A 19,552-nucleotide genomic window follows, 5' to 3' on the forward strand; every position below is an offset into this window, starting at 1 on the left:
CAACTTTCACATCATAGACTGCTGGGTGGACAGGACATTGCCTCCGTGTCATCCCCACGAGGAAGATATCTCACAAGTTGTTCTTCTTTCATCTCCCACACTTTGCCTGACCAGTTCACATACTTAGTGTACAGTTGAATATTTACCCCAGCAGTGAACATTATTATTTTAGTCTTATTTCAATTATGTTTAACATAATCCTCCTTAATATTTTTTATAAGTTTGTGATATTTGGTTGACCATGTATTGTGTTTATACTGTAACTTGTACTTGGTGATACAGTGAGATCCGCTGATGTATTTCCCACTACCTTTGTCCCCTGTCCTATCTTCTTTCATTTCAAATCTGCCCAGAGTTATTGTTATTGTTCACCGCCTCACAGGGACTTTAAGAAAGATCTTCCCAGGGCTCCTACTGTACCTGACATCAGTTAAGCCTGATGGACACAACACTGGAGCTACGCTAACAACACTGGAGCTACGCTAACAACACTGGAGCTACGCTAACAAAGGCCAGCAATTACCAACAGCTCGGGTTTTCAGCCAGAACAAGCTTAATATCAGATAAAGTGAATCAGTTTCAGTGCACGCAGATATTGGACAGTTTTATCCTCTTGCTCTGGACTTATTTGTATACATTTATAGTGGGTAATTGTTATAACAGCTCTAGTTGGTATTGTTATAACAGCTCTGTGTGTGAAAAACATTTCACAGAGGTTCATGCTATTTACTTTTAATTCAAGGCTTTAACCATGACAATGTGATCATTAATCTACTGTAGATTAGATTAAGTGCTGTGTTTACTGTGTACAGTTACCTTTTTTGCTCACTTTGCCATGTACAGTTACTGTACATTTATCTGAGTTTTTTCCTTTTCGTGATCGATATATCATTCTTACTATATTTGTACTTTGTGTACTTTTACAGTGTACTCTGTAAATCTAAGAACATTTGTATGGAAATAGCTATATGCCTACAAGAATAAAGTTATATTTGAAGTATGAACATGTATATCATCATATAACTAGAAAGTAAATTTCCTGGAGAAAATGTGAGGTGGGCTAGCTGCTGCAGCTGTATGTTGCTGCTCCAGCTACTGCTAGTACTACTACAGACCGGGCAATCTCCATGCACCCACCGGCGAAGACCATGTGTCTCTAGCCCACTCGGGCTGAATTGTGCGGTCGGTGGCGTGGACAGTGGTGTGGTGGCGAGACTCCGCCCCCTCAGGTCAGAGCTGGTTGGGGACAGTGTACCCCTCTCCGGGCCACCTACCTACCCCCACGGGTGAAGACCGTATGTCTCTAGCCCACTCAGGGGCTGAGTTGTGGGGCCCGTGGCGTGGACAGTGGCGTGGTTGTGAGACTCCGCCCCCTCAGATCACAGCCGGTCGGGGGCAGTGCAATGACCTCTGGGCAATCTCCATGCACCCTCCGGCGAAGACGTGTCTCTAGCCCACGCAGGGGCTGAGTTGTGGGGCCCGTGGCGTGGATAGTGGCGTAGTGGTGAGACTCCGCCCCCTCAGGTCAGAGCTGGTCGGGGACAGTGTAGCCCTCTCTAGGTCACCCACCTGCCTTCATCAGTGAAGACCATGGGTGTGTTAAGTAGCTGAGCGCTCACTCTTAGAATGCTCACTTTGAGCGCTGAGCAGTTTTTAAAACCACTTAACGGTCTGCTCTAACCGAGCGCTGAGTTGCTAGAACGCGCCCCTTCTTTTTTTCTGCTCAGGTGATGATTATGACGTGGTGTTTGGCTCAAACAGATCATAGTTCAAAACTGCTCAATTGTGCTCTGAGCAGATCAGTCTGAGCGTAACTGAGCAACCCGTTAAGAGAATTCTGATCACTGAGCGCTCAGCTACTTAAAGGAGTAGTAAAGGGAAAATGCATGTTTAGCCCCGTTTTAAGGTTACTTATGATCATATACAATGGTTCAGATCAAAACATTGACAAAACTAGCACTTTTGAGAAAGTCTGACAATTGCTCTACCACCGTTTTGGTCATACAATGGATGTGGGTGGGCACCGGGAAAAATCTTTCAAAAACATGTTAAACTCTTGATTTCAAAGACAAGAAACTCACCTAGGTGTTAGTTGGCGTTCTGACATATAATTCGCCATAAAGTAAGATTCTAGTTCATCTGGAAAGGCTTTTTTAAATATTTAGCATAGAACTATTTAGTCGCAGCACATACGTGTGTAAACTTCCGCAAACTAGGTAGCCTAGCAACATAGACAATAACAATAGCTACCGTAAGTAGTTCCGCTTCCTGAATTCCCTCTGCGGATTGATGACCAGATCATTGTATGACCTAAACGGTGGTAAAGCAATTATCAACTTTCTCAAAAGTGCTAGTTTTGTCAACTTTTTGATCTGAACCATTGTATATGATCATAAGTAACCTTAAAACAGGGCTAAACATGATTTTTCCCTTTACTACTCCTTTAATTGTCCCCCACTGTGCAAACGCAAAGGGAAGGGACTTAAGATTGACCCCTTTACATTAGTGCGTGCGTGTGTGTAACCCATGCATTTCGGCATGCCGTCGGTGGGATTCGAACCCAGGTCTCCCGTAGAACAGACACATCAGCTACGCAGATGAAAAGCTAGCTCTTCATTGGCTTAGGTGGACGGTATTTATACTGGGGGAGTGAGTTTAACCAACAACTTGCTACCTGCTCTGGACTCACGAGAACTGTTTAGATGGGATGGGTGGGTGGATGGATGGATGACATTAAATTACATTAATGTACATTAGATAATTAATTGATCCCCCGGGGGGAAATTTGGCATTTCAGCATTTTAAAATTACAGAAAGCTTGGAAAGAAAAGAAATACTAGATACAGAATAACAAAAACACACTAGATAAAGGGGGGGGCAGCAGCATAAAAGAGGGATATCAGGGAATACATCCATATGTACAGTAACTGTGCATTATAGAACATAATTTCACTTAGCTTGAGGTGTTTAGTAGCTATTTTGGTGTTCATTTTCAATTCAGTTTTGCACAGGGAGCTGCCTGGATTTGTTTGCGCCACTAGATGGCGACACTTGTACAGGAGAGTCAATATTCATTCATCCAGTCCTAAAGGATCAATGATATTTACAATTTGCATCTGATATGACTTTCACCACTTGCACAATGCAGTATTCCTTCTTTACTGTGGAACATTTATAACAAAAAGAAAAAAAAACCTGCTCTAATTGCTCTGTATTTCATCTCCTCTTCCCCTATAGAGACGGACATCAAGTTCAGATAACTAAACACAGACAGAGCAAAATGGATATCAGTACATTCTTCAGAAAGTGTCAAAAAGCAGGTTAAACACAAGGCAGCAGTGAAAGAGCAGGTAGCCAAAGGAGAAATAGCAGCAGAATTAGCCACAGGTTTGTGCAGAGTTGGTGCACCTCGTCTCCCCCAGCATCATGAGTTTGCGCTACTGTAAGTAACCCGAGTTTAATTGGTTAAACGTCAGTATAACGTCAGTATAACATGCCATTGAATCACTAGCTTTTTTTTGTGGCATAGCTGACTAAAGCGTGTTTAAGTGTTTAAGTAAGATTGCCATGTGCGTTGGCAAGTCAGAGGACCTGTGATCGAACCCAGAGTGAGCAAGTGAGGGTGGGAGCGATACTGACGAACGACGTAGACCTGTGACAGTGGTGCCGTGACCCGGATACCCAGTTGAGCTCAGTTCGACCAGCTGGGGTTACTGTGGTGTGAGGAGTGAGTTCATGGGGGCAAGTGTAACCAAGTTAAATTGGTTTAAGTCACTCCTCAATACCACACACACCCATGGTGGCATAGCTGGCTAAACAAGCGTTTTTGTAAGATTGTTGTGTGTTACTTTATGCAAGTAGTTTAAAATAGGTAAGGCCTACTGCATATAGCAATCATAGGGCGCAATAACGAGTGCCTTCAGTGTGCTATGCCCCAAGAGGGTTCTCGAGATATATCCACAAGTATTACTAAAATATAAAGACCTATGTGCCTACAAGTGTGAGCTGGGGCACTCTGGTCTGATCCGTGGATAGTGGATAGCTCGTAACAATTAAAACACTTAGACTTGTTCTTGTGGTGTCTCATGCTATATTGATTCATCTCATAGCTGTATTTCTTGAAACGTGCAGTGGTATAATAAAATGACAAGACTGCATTGATTTGATTCTGTGAACCTGACTATGACTTGGGAGTGTTCTCAGAAGCTGTAGTTGAGACAGTAGGTGACCTTTCACTGGGGTGTCTGGCTCTGAGCAGAACTATCTAGTCCATGGTGGAGAGCAGGTACTCTTCCCCCCCCCCCCCCCCGGGGGAAATAACCCAACCTCAAACGCAGGATCAGTCTCTCTCCGTCGTTTGTCCGTTCAATGTCTCTTTTTATAATCTCCTCCGCCCCCAACACAGGTGAGTCATCAATCAGCACAACACAGGTGAGAGTCATCGATCATTAGTGCTCTCCGGCATGTGGAAGCTCCTTGTCCCCAAGGAGAGAACCCCTCCCTCACCTTTCACCACAATACTATTGGCTGGTATGATATCAACATACCATAGAGTGTCATTGTCGGGCTGTCAAAATTTCATAATGTAATAATTTCAGACAAAATATCATTTTTATGGAAAAGCAATACTTTTACTCTGCAGCCTTCGCAAAGCCCTATGGATGTATTATTTTTGAAAAAATGTTTATTTTAATCCGCATATTAGATATTATACCTTTAACAATGTATTAATCACATTCTGATTGCCTTAGGACAGAAAGTGTACCAGGCTATGCCCCATTGCATGTTTTCACAAATAAGAAAAGCCGACGATTGTTTTGCGAGACCTTTATTTTGAAATCTCTTGAAGAGCTACCGGACACAACGCTACAGTACTGTAGAGCAACTGGTAGCGTTTCCTCATTTTAAACCGTAAACATGTCCAAAGTACAGATATTCAGAGATTTAGTCAACGAGCGATTATCAGCGGCAGCTGTGGAGATATGTGGGTTGTATGAAAACACGCTTGCAGAGTGGCAAGAAGAGATCTGTCGCTCCAAGGATAGAAACGCGCAACTTCAGAGGATGCTGGACAATATTCACCCCGAGATCAAGCTACATAAAACAGGTTCTCTATTCATACGCGTATCTGCTGGGATTAGATTCACAATTTCATGTTCTGGAGTCAATCGATCTAACCCGACGCGCGCACAAGGCTAGATGGACCCAATAGGCTATTCTCTATAACATTGAGCTTGTAGCATCCAAGTGTGTACTTGTAGGCTAGTAGGCCAATGTTAGGCTAGCCTGTCCGTCCTATAGCGGACAGAACATGTACATTATTTTTATCAACCGTTTTCCACCATATCTAATCCGACATCTAGTTTACCATTCAGGAGTCAGCATTCTGCTATCTTGAATACTTAATACTTCTTAATATGACCATTTTTAGACCTGTTTTTTCACCACATAGTTTGGGCCACGCCCATATTGAAGGGAATTCCAATCCAAAACAAAGAGGTTTATTATACCAAGAGGGGGTACCGCTATTTTGGACTGTCAAATTGATTGCACAACCTGTGCTGCGTTGTTGGATTATACTGTAGCTGTCTGTCAGTGTCATACACTCACCTTTTCATGTTGACACTTGCGTTCATCAATTATTAGTACCTAATTCCCATGATCTCACTTTTATGACATTTCAATTGACTTTTTAAAATTAAATTACAATTAAATAAATATATTATCATTTATATATTCATAAAATGTCCTATTTTGCAGTCATACTGTTAGTCAAAGTTCAAAGACAAGAATTAATTACTTTTATTTCATCAGGGAGAACATGAGCAGGGTATCTGTCACACACCCAGGCCAGGTCCAACCTGGCTTATGTGTGTGGTTGGCATGTTTCTGTTCAGGACTGGTAGGATGGAAGCTAGTCATGCCACTGAAAGCTGTGAATTGAAATGACATGAAATAATGTCAGATAAATTAAGATAGGTCTTGTCGCCTGGACACATCAGTTCCAATGCTTCCAATGCTAATCCATCACAATGAGAGCGGGATAGCCAGTTAGCTCATGAGCTCACAACAACTAGCAGCAGCTTCCATAACATTAATGGTAGCGGTCAGTGGCTAAAGCAGTTACACTGATGATAACATTAAGTCATCCCCAGATTCCCCACTGGTTCTTCCCCACCAATGCTCTGACCACTACTCTACTTGCGCAGTGGAGATCGGCGGGTTGGTTTTGGTGTCCTTCTTTCAGTCCAGTATAGGTTGGGGTTAGAATAAGGGTTGGGGTTGGGACAGCATCTGATCAGTTTGCATCATTTTGTGAAATAACCTTGGCACCCTCTAGCTGCCCAAGTGTGTGCTTGACTGACGAAAGCATGTGTCTTTCCCTTTTGACTAACTGGTTAAGTTTGGTCAGGTCTATCGGACCTCATCTCTGCCTGGCTTTGGCACCGTAACCATGCCGGCACACAAATCTGTGGGTTGCTCAACCCTCAAGATCACACCCAGCTCTTCCATGTGAGTGAGTTCCTGTTTGACTTGAGAGGCAATGGGATATGCAGTGGAGTTGAGAATAGCTTAGCATCTGTTTAAGCTCTATTTTGTACTCCCTATCCAGTTTGCCTAACCATTCGAACAATTTAGCAAACTGCTGCTTCACTCTCTCCATAGAGTTCAGGGACACTGAATCTACTCTGGTCATTTAGCCTAGTTCCTGGATAGCTGGACAGCCCAACAAACTAAACTTCAGACCTGGAGCTAAATAGATTTCCTGTACTGTGCTCTTACTGTATGTTTTCAGTGTGATTATCTAGGGTGTATAGCTTCTGAGCTAACTCCCTAAGGAATATTATTTGCTATTTCCTCATCAGCTATGTGTAGACTTCGCTAACAGACCCAGACTTGCACACTTTCGCATAATGTCCCTTTTTATTACACTGGTTGCATGCCTTCTCTTTAGCTGGGCACTGCGCTTTACTGCGTGCTGGTATTCTACCACACCATGTCCACCGTGTTTGATTACCTGGCTGTGGCTGATAGTGCTTTCATCTTTAGTTCTAGTTTGCACTTTCTGCTGCCTTTCTTTACCTTTGTTGAATTTCTGTTTTGTTTGAACTCTGTCCACGTTTGTAACCTCTGCTTTGAAATTACTCCTCAACATGTCCTGTTGCCTTTTCACTATTTCACTCTGACCAGCGCGTGTCACTGCTTTCTCCAGAGTCAGCTCTGGGTCCATCCCAAGTTGCTCCAACAACCGTTTGTCATGTAAGCCCACAACTAATCTGTCCCGTATCATCTCATTGCGCAGCTGTCCGTAGCTGTAATGCTCTGACAAACAATACTAGCAATAGTCTCTCCTTGTTCCTGTTGTCTGGCTGAATTGTGTGTGTGTGCATGAATGTGCCTGGGCCCAGATAGAGGTAGGGGTAGGGAGGGGGTAGGAATGGGGAACGGACCCGGGTTAGGGGGGATTTTTTGATAAACTCCCCTACTCCATTCATTGTACCTTTAATGCCAATGTACTGTAGATACACAGGTTAAAATGACTCCTGAAGGTGAATAAATCACGTGAGTCACAGCCCAGTCCAACATATACAGTATCATAGAGACAAGTAGGCCTATATTTACATTCATAGAAAAAAACCTGCATCATACGGGCAGAGAACAAGTGAAGGTTAATGCCCCCCATGTCAGGTTGAAAGAAAAGCATTCCAATGCCGTTTTCAACGCATCAACTTCAACACATCTTCTCTATATATTTTTATTTTGACATACATATATATATATATATATATATATATTTATGTGTGTGTGTGTATATATATATATGTTATAAAACACATACACATATAACTTAGACAATATACATTTTAAAAATATTCCGTTGGTTCGCTGTCATACTGTACTACAAGGCTTGACCCCAAATTCACTCGGTTGGAGTTCTTGTGGACATGTTTTTTTGGACATGTTTATTGGGATTATCTTATTGTGTTTGTTTAAATTACAGTTTGGATTTGCTAGCTAGATAGCTATAGCTAGAAAGCTATAGATAGATAGCTATAGCTCCTCCAAGCTACCAGTCGCAAATAAATCCTACTGATATAGCTTTGGTTAGCGGTTTGAAAAAATATATTAAAAAAAAATACAGATTTACTAATACAGACATGTTAGGTTGTAGAACAAGTACTGTACACATGTAAACATGTTGTCCCCCACCCATTATGCATGTTCTCTTGTGGTATCAAGCCCCCTGCCTCTCATTAGGCGTGTTTATACAGAGATCCCACTTAATTGCTCTATAGAAGACCCCTCAATTTTCTGGCTTTGTTTATAATGAACCAAAGAAAGAAAGCATAATGTGTGATTTTATATATCATGCCGGCAATCTGGAATCGAAAAGGCATGACCCTTGGACGCAACATTCACTAGTGGGCAAACAAGTCCATGCACCTGTTTGGTCTAAAGTCCTAGAATGAATGTTGAAACATCTTTATGTCGTTACAGACATATCTACCTCTACTAAACACCTCAAGCTCTACTCTCTGCAGGTGTAGAAAGTACATGGTTTCCCAAGTAAACTTGTCTGAGACTATACTGGAACACCAAGCATAGGTTTTGATGAAAAAATCAAAATTTATTTGTCAATGGAAAAATGCATCGGAAAGGCGCCCCTTTTGTGGTGGTCTCTTCTCTGTCCTGGCCCCGCAGTGGTGGAATGAGCTGCCCACTGATGTCAGGACAGCAGAGTCGCTGCCCATCTTTCGTCGCAGGCTCAAAACTCATCTCTTCAAGAAGTACTACAACAATCCTCCCACCTAAGCACTTATTATATTATATTGCGCTGTACTTTAGATTGTGATTCTTGCACTTTTCCTTCAGCACTAGATTATGCTCTTAGTCACTTGTTTTAGAAAGAAGATGCACTTGTGAGTTCTGGCAAGTAGTAGTACATTGGCTCTTCCTACGTTAAATGCAATTATTGTTAGTCGCTTTGGATAAAAGCGTCTGCTAAATGACTGTAATGTAATGTAATGTAATGGGTTCTGGTACTACAGGGGGACTGACAGACTCACTCACTCACGACGTGACACCGGCCAACCTAAAGTCCCCTCCCCCCTTCGGCTGTCACCGGGTGGGGGACAATAATGAAGTAGGCTTTATCCTAATATTTATCTTCCTTTTCTCCCCAGATGCCCAGCAGCTCTCTCCCCCAGAGCCCCCACAGATAAAAGAGGAACAGCAGCTGTGGGTCAGTCAGGGGGGGGGGCAGCTTCAAGGGCTGCAGTCTGATACTACAGACTGCATATTTGACTGTCCTACTGCTCAAATTGGACTGCTGCCTGAACTAACAGCCTGGCTTCTTCCTACCAGAGGGCTGAAATCGCCTATAAAATCAAGCAGAACACAGGCTAAGTGTTCTAGACCTATTCCCAGTCCTTGCTCCAACCCTGATACCTGCCGCGGGACCAGTCCCAGGACCAGGCCTACTACCAGTTCCCACTCTGGCAATGAGAGTAAAGATATTTCTTCTGAGGCTGAGAGCAAGACAGTAGAGAAACCATATCACTGCGAGGAATGTGACAAAGCTTTTAGGCGCAAGAGTCATTTAGTTGGCCATAGAAGAATCCACACAGGAGAGAAACCATATCAGTGTGAGGAATGTGACAAAGCTTTTCGTGAACAGGGTCATTTAATTAAACATAGAAGAACCCACACGGGAGAGAAACCATATCAGTGTGAGGAATGTGACAAAGCTTTTAGTCGGAGTAGTCATTTAGTTAGCCATAGAAGAATCCACACAGGAGAGAAACCATATCAGTGTGAAGATTGTGATGAAGCTTTTAGTCGAAAGAGTAATTTAGTTACCCATAGAAGAATCCACACAGGAGAGAAACCATATCAGTGTGAGGAATGTGATGAAACTTTTCGTGAACAGGGTAATTTAATTAAACATAGAAGAATCCACACAGGAGAGAAACCATATCAGTGCGAGGTATGTGACAAAGCTTTTAGACATAAGAGTCATTTAGTTAGCCATAGCAGAATCCACACAGGAGAGAAACCATATCAGTGTGAGGAGTGTGACAAAGCTTTTAGTTGTAAGAGAAATTTAGTTAGTCATATATATATCCACACAGCAGAGAAACCGTATCAGTGTGAGGAGTGTGATGAAACCTTTAGGCGTAAGAGTCATTTAGTTAGCCATAGAAGAAGCCACACACAAGAGAAACCATATCAGGGTCAGGAATGTGACATGGGTGTAGAGACGAGGGTAGTTTAATTAACCATAGAAGACTATGCAGGAGGGAAAACATCCTGGGTTTGGGCCCAGACATTCTGAAGTAAATTCACCATTATATTCATACAGTACAGCCTCCGCTTGTTCCCAGCTACCCTGTTGTAACACATGTGAAATGTGAATTGAGTATTGTAAAGTGTGTCACTGTGTGTCCTTCATGTAGGCCTTCCCTCCAGGTTATTGTAGTGTATAGGGAGGGAAAGTGAAAACGTGCCCCTAGCGGATTTGTTCCTATCGGAGAGGAGTTTCAATGTAAACTCCCATAGACCGTATTTTCTAATATTTACTACGAAACCATTTCGGCGAAGTTATCAAAATAAAAACTTGTGAGTGTTTTTACATTAATAATCTACCAACTGTGAGAATTTCAAACAGTATTTCGCCTTCTTTCAAATTTTCAAAATTGCTCCATTCCTCCAGTCAAAGTCAATGGAATTTAAGTAAATATTTTTATAATTCGGATTGTGATTGAAAACCAACTATGATCACCAGAATCAATAAAGTTTGTCTCCAAGTATTTGCCGTTTAAGGCATTCTACTAACTTTTCGGTGTCGACCAAGATATCATTTTTCAAAAGACGTATCTCATGAAATCCCATTCATTCTCTCGGCATTAGGAACGCTACCACTAGGGGACGATGAGATTACTTTCCCTCCCTATTATGCTGCTGGGTTCTCACGTCTGTGTAGCTAACTGTGGTAATGTTAGCGTGTCCGTAAAAACCGTCAAAATGTCAAAACTACAGCTATTCAGAGATTTTGTCAACGAGCGATTAACAGCGGCAGCTTTGGAGATATTTTGGCTGTTTGGAAAAACGCTCGCAGAGTGCCAAGAAGAAATCTGTCGTTCGTTAGAGTCATAATTTCATGCTCTGAATTAAACTGCATTAGCTTGCAGCTAGCATGCATCCATGTGTAGTATATGGGTTGCGCATATACACCATGCATTACGGCTGTGAGCTCATATTACATGTATTACCCCTAGACACCACGCAAGGGCATGAGTGGGTCGTCTGGGGTCAGTTAGGATCTGGCTTCGGGTTATACGAGCTGGGTGCTTAATAAAGATTCGTAACGAACTGCCAGTCTTCTCGTCTGTCAACATACAACTATAATATGGTGTCAGAAGTGACGGCTTTTGATATATAGTTGGGCTACAGATCGCCAAAAGCCTGTCTGAACAAGTGGGTCTTCAAGAGTTTTTTTAAAAGAGTTCTCAGAAATTGAGGCTCTCAGGTCCTGGGGTAGGGCATTCCAGAGCCTAGGGGCCGTCACCCCAAAGGCTCGGTCACCCTTAGTCTTTAGCCTGGTCCGAGGCACCACCAGGAGCCCACCACCACATCGCCTGTCAATCACGTTATCCACTTGAGCGATCTAGCTACTGGCAGCATAGTCTGGCATAGCCAGACCTATCTCCACACTTTGTTTACGCTGTGCCAGTGCTGGAGACAGGTCTGGCTGGACATATTACCATTCTGCAATAGGGGGGGAAAAACGCAGTATTTCTTGAAACCAATCACAGTCGTCTTGGGCGGAGCCAGCCCCGGACGCAGCGACGGTGGTCTTGCAAAATAGTCTGGATCGAATCTGATTGGTGCCGAGAGAATCTCCCGGCCCAAATCAGATTAATTTGCGTATCCAGTCTCGCCACTGATTGGGCAGTGTGACAACGAATAACAAGGTTTATTGCCAAAACCTACATCCGTTGAGTCAGACTACTGGCAGCATCAATGAACATGGAAAACAGAGATCTTGAGTATTTGTTTAAAGTTGATTCCAAAATGAAGTGGATTAAATGAGTTTGGGTTACGATACCGAAGTTTGTGAAATTTTCAACGGGGCTGGAGCGCACAGCTGGACCCTACTGAACATAGACCTTTTCCTGCCTCGGCAGCAAGTCCGGTGGTATTCACTCTGCTGTGATAGCAGGGTAGGACACCGCAGCGCGAACCGGAGGCATCAAAGTTTTCAGATGGGGCAGGAGCGAACAGCTAGGCCCCTTCGTACTCACAAACACACCCCCTCCCTTTCTCTGTGCAAAGGAGCTACAACATGGTTCTGCTGTTTGCTAAACTAGGCACAACATAAGATACAGACTGTACAAATAACAATTAACTGTATTTTTATTGTCGCCCTTGGAAACATCCCCGCAGCCGCTCTTAAAAGAGCATGGTGGGCAAGGCAAAGGACAGTCACACACCTCGGCGCACCGTCAGTAGGTGTACCGCTTCTTTCCCCAAGCCTGTCGGTGAGCGGCCGGTGCACCAGTAGGGACCAGGCCAGGCTGGGCAGGGAGAGGCGGAGGTGGAAGGACCGGGCCAGAGGCCCCGAAGGCTGGCGTAGGAGCCGGTCTATGGGCAGCGGGTGGGTGAGACACCATAGTAGGTTGTTTGGGTTTGTTCTGAAACCGGCACCTGCCCACAGTAGTGGCAGTAGTGGCCGAGGCACGAGGACATGTGAGCGCACTGTGCCCACTAGAAGTGGCATGATGGCGAGCTAGGAGGAGCCTGTCTTGCTCCTGACTCCGACATTGCTCTAAGAGGTTAGAAAGCCACACCAAACCACCCAGACTTGCTTAACGGAGAGTTGAGAAGGATGTTCTTGCACTCTTCACGCAGACCGGTCAGCGAAAGCCACAGATGGTGTTGTTGGACTACAGAGGTGGCCATAACCCCACCGAGGCAGGCAGCGGAGGCTCTCACAAGCTGGGCAACGGCTTCAGCGATCTCTGCTCACTACTCCGACCACAGACCTTTCGCTATCTGGCTGATGTAGAGGGCAAGAATAGCGATGGACGAGGCGGCCGTGACAGCCTGTACCGCCAACGTATAGCTCTTCTCTGCCAGGGACTTGGTCCGCCAGTCTTGTCCTTGGGGTCAGGCATGGAGGGTTTCCTCGCTGAGCCTCAGACAGAGGAGCCAGGCACAAGGACAGTGGTGATGTTGGTTTCTAGCGGCAGGGATCCAGTCGTCATCACTTTGGTAACTCTGGTAGCTCTCACGAAGGGACGTAGTGGAGCTCTCAGGCAAGCAGGTTGGCCCCATCACGACTCCACAAACATCTCCAGGTCTGGCGTAGCTGGGACGAGACGAGGCGCAGGCTTGGAGGTTGACCCATAGCGGACGGAGCTCCAGAGGGGCAGCCCTGTCACAGCCACAACCTGGGGAACATCGGAGGGGAACGTTGAGATGGTTAGTGACTCTTTCCAGTAGCTTCAGGAGATTGCGGTCGAAGGACCCGAACCTGGGATCACTGGAGGAAGAGCCACTCGCATCAGGGGCTTCAGAGGCTGAGTCGCCGTCGGCCTCAGAACCTCCTACTTTTTCTTCATCATTCTTATCTGAGAACACTATCCTCCACGGATGTAGGGTCTCTATCCCCCGGCGGCAGGCAGTCGAAGAAGTGTGCCCGGCAAGCCTCTCCGCAGGCTCTAGTTGTGCGCAGGTCTGGCAGTCAGGAGACGGCACCAGACCAGCCCTGGCGTGCTGCAGCCCCATGCAGCAGAAGCAGAGTGGATGTCCCACATTGCTGTTGAGGACGTCGCAACCGTAGAATCTCTCAGGCAGACTAAGCAGTACCGGCTGGGGCACCCAGAGGGACGCCACTAGCTCCACGTTGAGTCACTGGCTAGTCATCTTGTTCTTTCTTCTCAGTCGTACACGAGCTGAAAGTTTCTTGGAGCAGATGTGTGGCCGTCAGTGCACTCGTGCACCTATTCTGATTGGTCACAGGTGCGTATGTTTTTCTTCAGTCAATGTAGTTAGCTACGATTGGTTAGCCAATAAGAGATTGCCCTGTGGGGCGGAGCTCCACGAATTAGAACAACTAAAAAGTTAGTTATGTTTGTTGCACTTGAGAAAAGTGCATATAGGAAGAAGAGGTCATGTGATTCATATGAAGTTATCAGACTGAGCTGGGGGGGATTCAAAGTGATCTTCTAATTTCAGCTTGAGTCTTTCAGCACATCTAACAAACAGTTCCTGGTTTACTGCATTTCCAACTAGGGTGGATGTTTTTTTGTGCAAAGTGATACATCTAAAAGTGTAATTTTAAGACCAGAGTGCATTGCAGGATCAGCAAAGACCAGGAATAGGTTTGTTAAAGTTTGTTATTGTGCTCACAGTTAGTCTATCAATACTCAGTTTAAATGGGATTTGATTGTTATTGTTGTTTTTAGATACTTCACCATCTTATTTTTCCAGAATAAACAACATGTCTTACCTTTGTCCCAAAAACTCTAGCTAGCTCAATACTGGAACGATCAGTGAAATTATGATCTCTACTGTATGTTTCAGGTTCATGGTAGACAGACCACAAATAGGGCTAAATGTCAAAAATAGTACACTATCCCTTTAAAACGGTTAATTTGCATTAGTTTGAAATAAAACACATTGTATATGACGTGAGTCAGATAGATATGGCAAATGGTAAATGGACTGCAATTATATAGAGCTTTTATCCAAAGCACTTTACAATGAATGTACAATATGCACAATACCAGTCAAAACTTTGGACACACTTGTGTAGGTGTGTCCAAACGTTTGAGTGGTACTTTAATAATCCCTGTGGGAGAACATTCTGGCATTGCAGCAGTGGGAAATTACAGCATGGGTTGGAATACAGAGAGCGCAGAGAACATCGGTGTGCGTGTGCACACACGGTACTGTGTGTGTGTGTGTGTGTGTGTGTGTGTGTGTGTGTGTGTGTGTGTGTGTGTGTGTGTGTGTGTGTGTTCATGTTCATGTTCATGTCGTCCATTGCATGTCTGTGTTGGAGTGTCAGTTGTATGACAAATAAAGCCCTCTTCTTCTTCTTCTTCTTCTTCTAAACAGTAGCAAATATACATAATAGAGAACAGTATAATAAAGGCATAGGCTATTCGTATGGCAGCTAGACGTGTCAGCTATTCTGTCTTATGGCGCCCTAACCCTGACTTTATCACAGAAAGGACCCAAACAATAAAAATGACAAGAGAAACAAACGATTACTACAAAAAACATACAACATAGGAACAAGTAGCCTTGAATAATTTACCTATAGACATGACAAAAAGACAAAAGCGATTGGCATAAAAGCAACGGCAGAAAAAGTCTAGAAATATATGTATATTAAAAAAAATATGATTCATTCCTTCAACCACAAGACTGTAGTGTAAGATAACCACAATGGCTACCCCCTCCTGAGAAATGATATGGCCCAAAACCTGACAGACTTACTTAAAAACGCACTTAGATGGGGACAGTTTCAGGTTGTGCTTTTGCAATCATTGGAAAACCATCTCAAGTCTCTGTAAACTCTGTCCCTCAGTCTTACCAAAAACCCTCACATTATCCAAATTGTTCAATGCAGAAAACGATGTGGAGGAGCACTTCCTGTCTTTTATCGATGCAGGTTTGTTGTCTGTTCTAATATGCTAAATGAGTTGTTCAATGCTGTTCAAATTGAGTGTCTTCGGACTTCTTCTGACATCAGAAGAGGGTTAAATGCTTAGCACTACTGTAGAGGACAGTGTGTACTTGCAAGTGATGTATCATTCACACAAAATATTATTGGGATGGTTTGTACATCAAAACAAGGCTGGCTAGATTCTGTAGGCCAAGAGGAATCCAATGATGCTATCTCTTGGTATTTGATTAGTTTTGACCGCTAGATTGGCGAGTCCAATTTCATTCAACAACTTTACATGACAACGATATGCATCATGGGTGGGGGATGATAGGTTCACTGTGTACTTGTTTATTATGCATCCGTGTGGTGTTAATCTGGCCATTACACAGTCTGACTACTGACTGGAGTTCTGGCTTCTGAGTGTTTGGTTTTAATGCTGTTGAAACAATTCGTTTTGGATTTCATTTGGAAGTGTTCAAGAAGGTCTAAGTGCCTCCCTATTTAATCTGTTCTTAGTCCAGGATCTATTTCAAACATGTCATAGATTTTGTATTGCTGGAGGTGTTTCTTGACCATCCACTAAGCTAAAGTAGTGAGAGGTGTAGTGGAAACGGGCCTATACATCACTGATAACAAGCAATGGCTCAAGATGTCCAGTAGGTGGCAGTAGTTTCTAGACAATGCTGTTCTTCCTTGACTTGAGGCCTAAATCCTCTCATCTGGTTGATCGTATTCATGAGGCCTAGGTACTATCTGTTTGATAAGGGCAATTAACAATGCATGTTGATTTTAAGGAATAATCGTGATGCGTCAGTATGAGATAATAATAAGTAATACGTAAAGTAGCCACAACCCCTCAGCACAGCATATTGGAACATTCTGAATGAATATAGCTTCAACAGTATACTACTATGGACTTATGATGGTGTCACTCCACTTTCTTTCCATCACTGTCAGTGTGTGGCTATGGTAAATTAGAGCAGCCCATGCTTGCTCGGCAGACATCAAGACATTTCTGCTACAGAGGATTTGCAGGTGTAGCTCCACTTGATTTTCTGAGCACAAAGGGAGCTGGTAGCATACGTAGTAGCCTAGTGCACATTGTGAAATGTAATAGACCAAGCCTGGATGTCGTCACTACACTTGGGCAGGAACATGATCAGAACTAAGACTAATGTGATGAGATCCTGGTGCCGTGCTTCTGGGCCAGACCGTAACGATGAATCAAAGTTTATGGTGCGACCAGACAGCCTAAATCCACTTACTGAATCAACGCAAGATAAGTAGATGATGTATCTGTGTGTGTGTGTCCGCGTGTTCACACATGTGTGTATGTGTTGGCAGAGTTGAAGCAGGATTGCTATATAAAACCTAGCCCTGGTGTTTTACGGGATTCTTTTCCGCAGTGTGAACAAGCGCTATAATCAGTCTCTCCCAGGCTCCAGTGTCTACAGGTTTAATGTTGTGTGTAGAATTGCTCATGCTGATTTCTCCCCCCATGCCAGGGAGGGGTTCAGGGCTCTAGCACAGTGCTGAGCTAAGCTAGGGCTATGCTGGGCTGGGCTAGGCTAGGCTGAACTGTGTTGGGCTGGACTGGGCTGGGCTGGGCTGGGCTAGGCTGAACTGTGTTGGGCTAGACTGGGCTAGGCTGGACTGGACTGGACTGGACTGAGCTGGGCTGGGCTAGGCTAGGCTAGGCTAGGCTAGGCTGAACTTGGCTGGGCTGGACTGGACTGAGCTGGGCTGGGCTGGGCTGGGTATAAGCTAGGCTGGGTATAAACTAGGCTGGGCTGGGCTGGGCTGGGTATAAGCTAGGCTGGGCTGGGCTGGGCTAGGCTGGGCTAGGCTGGGTATAAGCTAGGCTGGGCTGGGCTGAGCTGGGCTGCTCCCCATGCCAGCACATGGAACCAGTGATCGATGAAGAGACTGCAAATGTCACATCCCACCCCAGGCATGGAACCTCCAGCCCACCCCAGGCATGGGACCTCCATCCCACCCCAGGCATGGAACCTCCATCCCACCCCAGGCATGGAACCTCCAGCCCACCCCAGGCATGGGACCTCCAGCCCACCCCAGGCATGGGACCTCCATCCCACCCCAGGCATGGAACCTCCATCCCACCCCAGGCATGGGACCTCCATCCCACCCCAGGCATGGAACCTCCAGCCCACCTATTGAAGAGGTCCAGTCTCTATGGCTTCAATCCACATTTAGAAATCCTTACAGATATAAATGACCTGTATGGTTCCAATAAGAAAAAGGGAGTGAATTAGTGCGTGACGGTGTTGTAAAAGGGTCCACCTTTTAGGATGAATAATCAGATGGTAAAGGGGGTTATGCTGCAAGGTCTAGAGGGTGTGAATACTAACCCTGCCACTGAGTATGAATACCTATGTGTGCTGTGCTAGAAACCTGGCCTTTTGGGAATGTGGCACTGCATGTTCGTACCTAATGTGTGTGTGTGTGTGTGTGTGTGTGTGTGTGTGTGTGTGTGTGTGTGTGTGTGTGTGTGTGTGTGTGTGTGTGTGTTAACCCAAAGTAGGTCAAGGATGGACAATAGGGGCTATGGGGATGGGTTGAGACCAGGTGACCTGACATCTGGTGATGAATCTAGGATCAGATCTGGATGGTGTGTGGGGAGGAGGCGACCAGAAAAAACTGTCCCAATTAGAAGCTCCCTGTCCATTCACCTTCCCTGTGATGTGCCTGTGGTTTTTACATGATACATTCGTTTCTCACATCCACATTATCTCATAGCTCATATCCATGCTTTTGAGTGCAGGATCTCCTCGTGAATGTTGTCCATTCTAGGCTCCCTCCTCATTCTCAGCATCACAACAATCTTCCGAGAGTTGGGAACAACTTGAGGAGTAATTACTGCTCCAGTTTTAAGGAAGTGTGTCTGGTTCAATTCGGCAGAAGGTCAGGGAAAGGACACAAAAGTAGATCAGTAGTGAAGATGTACTGCACTACTCTCTCTCTCTCTCTCTCTCTCTCTCTCTCTCTCTCTCTCACACACACACACACACACACACTCGTGCAAGCACACACTCACCCTCGCACACACATACATACATATACACACAAACACACACACTCATGCAAGCACACACTCACCCTTGCACACACATACATACATACAGTACATACATATATGCAACCATTAACGCGCTCACACAAACACACGTGCACACAGCACGAGCTCCTCAGCAGATCAGTCATTCAATGAATGGCACCTGGTATCCAGGAAGGCCCAGCTAAGGGCAGTCTGCGGAGGGGACCCTGTCTGTCTGGGTCGTCACCGGGGTAGCGGACGGCTGGAGGCCGATCAATAAAGCCTGGTCTGGACCTGACCTCAAGTCCGCCAGGAGGTCACCTGCTATGAATGGGAGCTACTGTAGTGGTCAAGCTGGGGATTGGGGGGGGGTGGGTTAGGGTTAGGGTCCATCATCTGTATTCCAGGAAGGCTCTTCCATCCCCCAGTCCCCCCCCACTCCGCCCGTCTGTGGCTCTCCGGAGGTGTTAATGGGACGACTGTGCCTTGCCTGTTTCTCATGCGACGGGAGCGTTGGACTGACGGAGGATTTACTGCCGTGTCAATAGCGGTCGTTTGAACATAGATCAGCGCTGGCGTGGCTCCGGCAGATTGTGTTGGCGGCAGCGACAGAGCCGTTCGTTATCTGATGACCACTGGCGAAATCCATTCAGGCCCAAGCGGAGGGAGTTGGCCGTGAAACGTGAGCAAACGGTGATAAACTACACCTGGGGGAGGGATTTCGGGGTCACTGCAGGAAGAGAGATAGAGAGAGAGAGGTAAGAGATACTGTACACACTCCAAACACACACACACACACACAGACACACACACAC

General features: G+C 45.1%; 1 protein-coding gene across 1 annotated transcript; it reads left to right on the forward strand.

Moving 5' to 3' along the window:
* Window positions 1–4,917: 4,917 nt before the first annotated feature.
* LOC311324433 (uncharacterized protein) lies at window positions 4,918–13,902 on the forward strand (the record flags this gene model as incomplete). Its single annotated transcript, XM_084456887.1, has 5 exons — window positions 4,918–5,107; window positions 9,186–10,143; window positions 12,536–12,662; window positions 12,913–13,120; window positions 13,739–13,902. The coding sequence occupies 5 exons, from the start codon at window positions 4,918–4,920 to the stop codon at window positions 13,900–13,902; spliced, it is 1,647 nt and encodes a 548-aa protein (XP_084313013.1).
* Window positions 13,903–19,552: the final 5,650 nt, after the last annotated feature.

This window comes from Borostomias antarcticus (assembly GCF_949987555.1).
Source record: "Borostomias antarcticus genome assembly, chromosome: 23".
NCBI lineage: Eukaryota > Metazoa > Chordata > Actinopteri > Stomiiformes > Stomiidae > Borostomias > Borostomias antarcticus.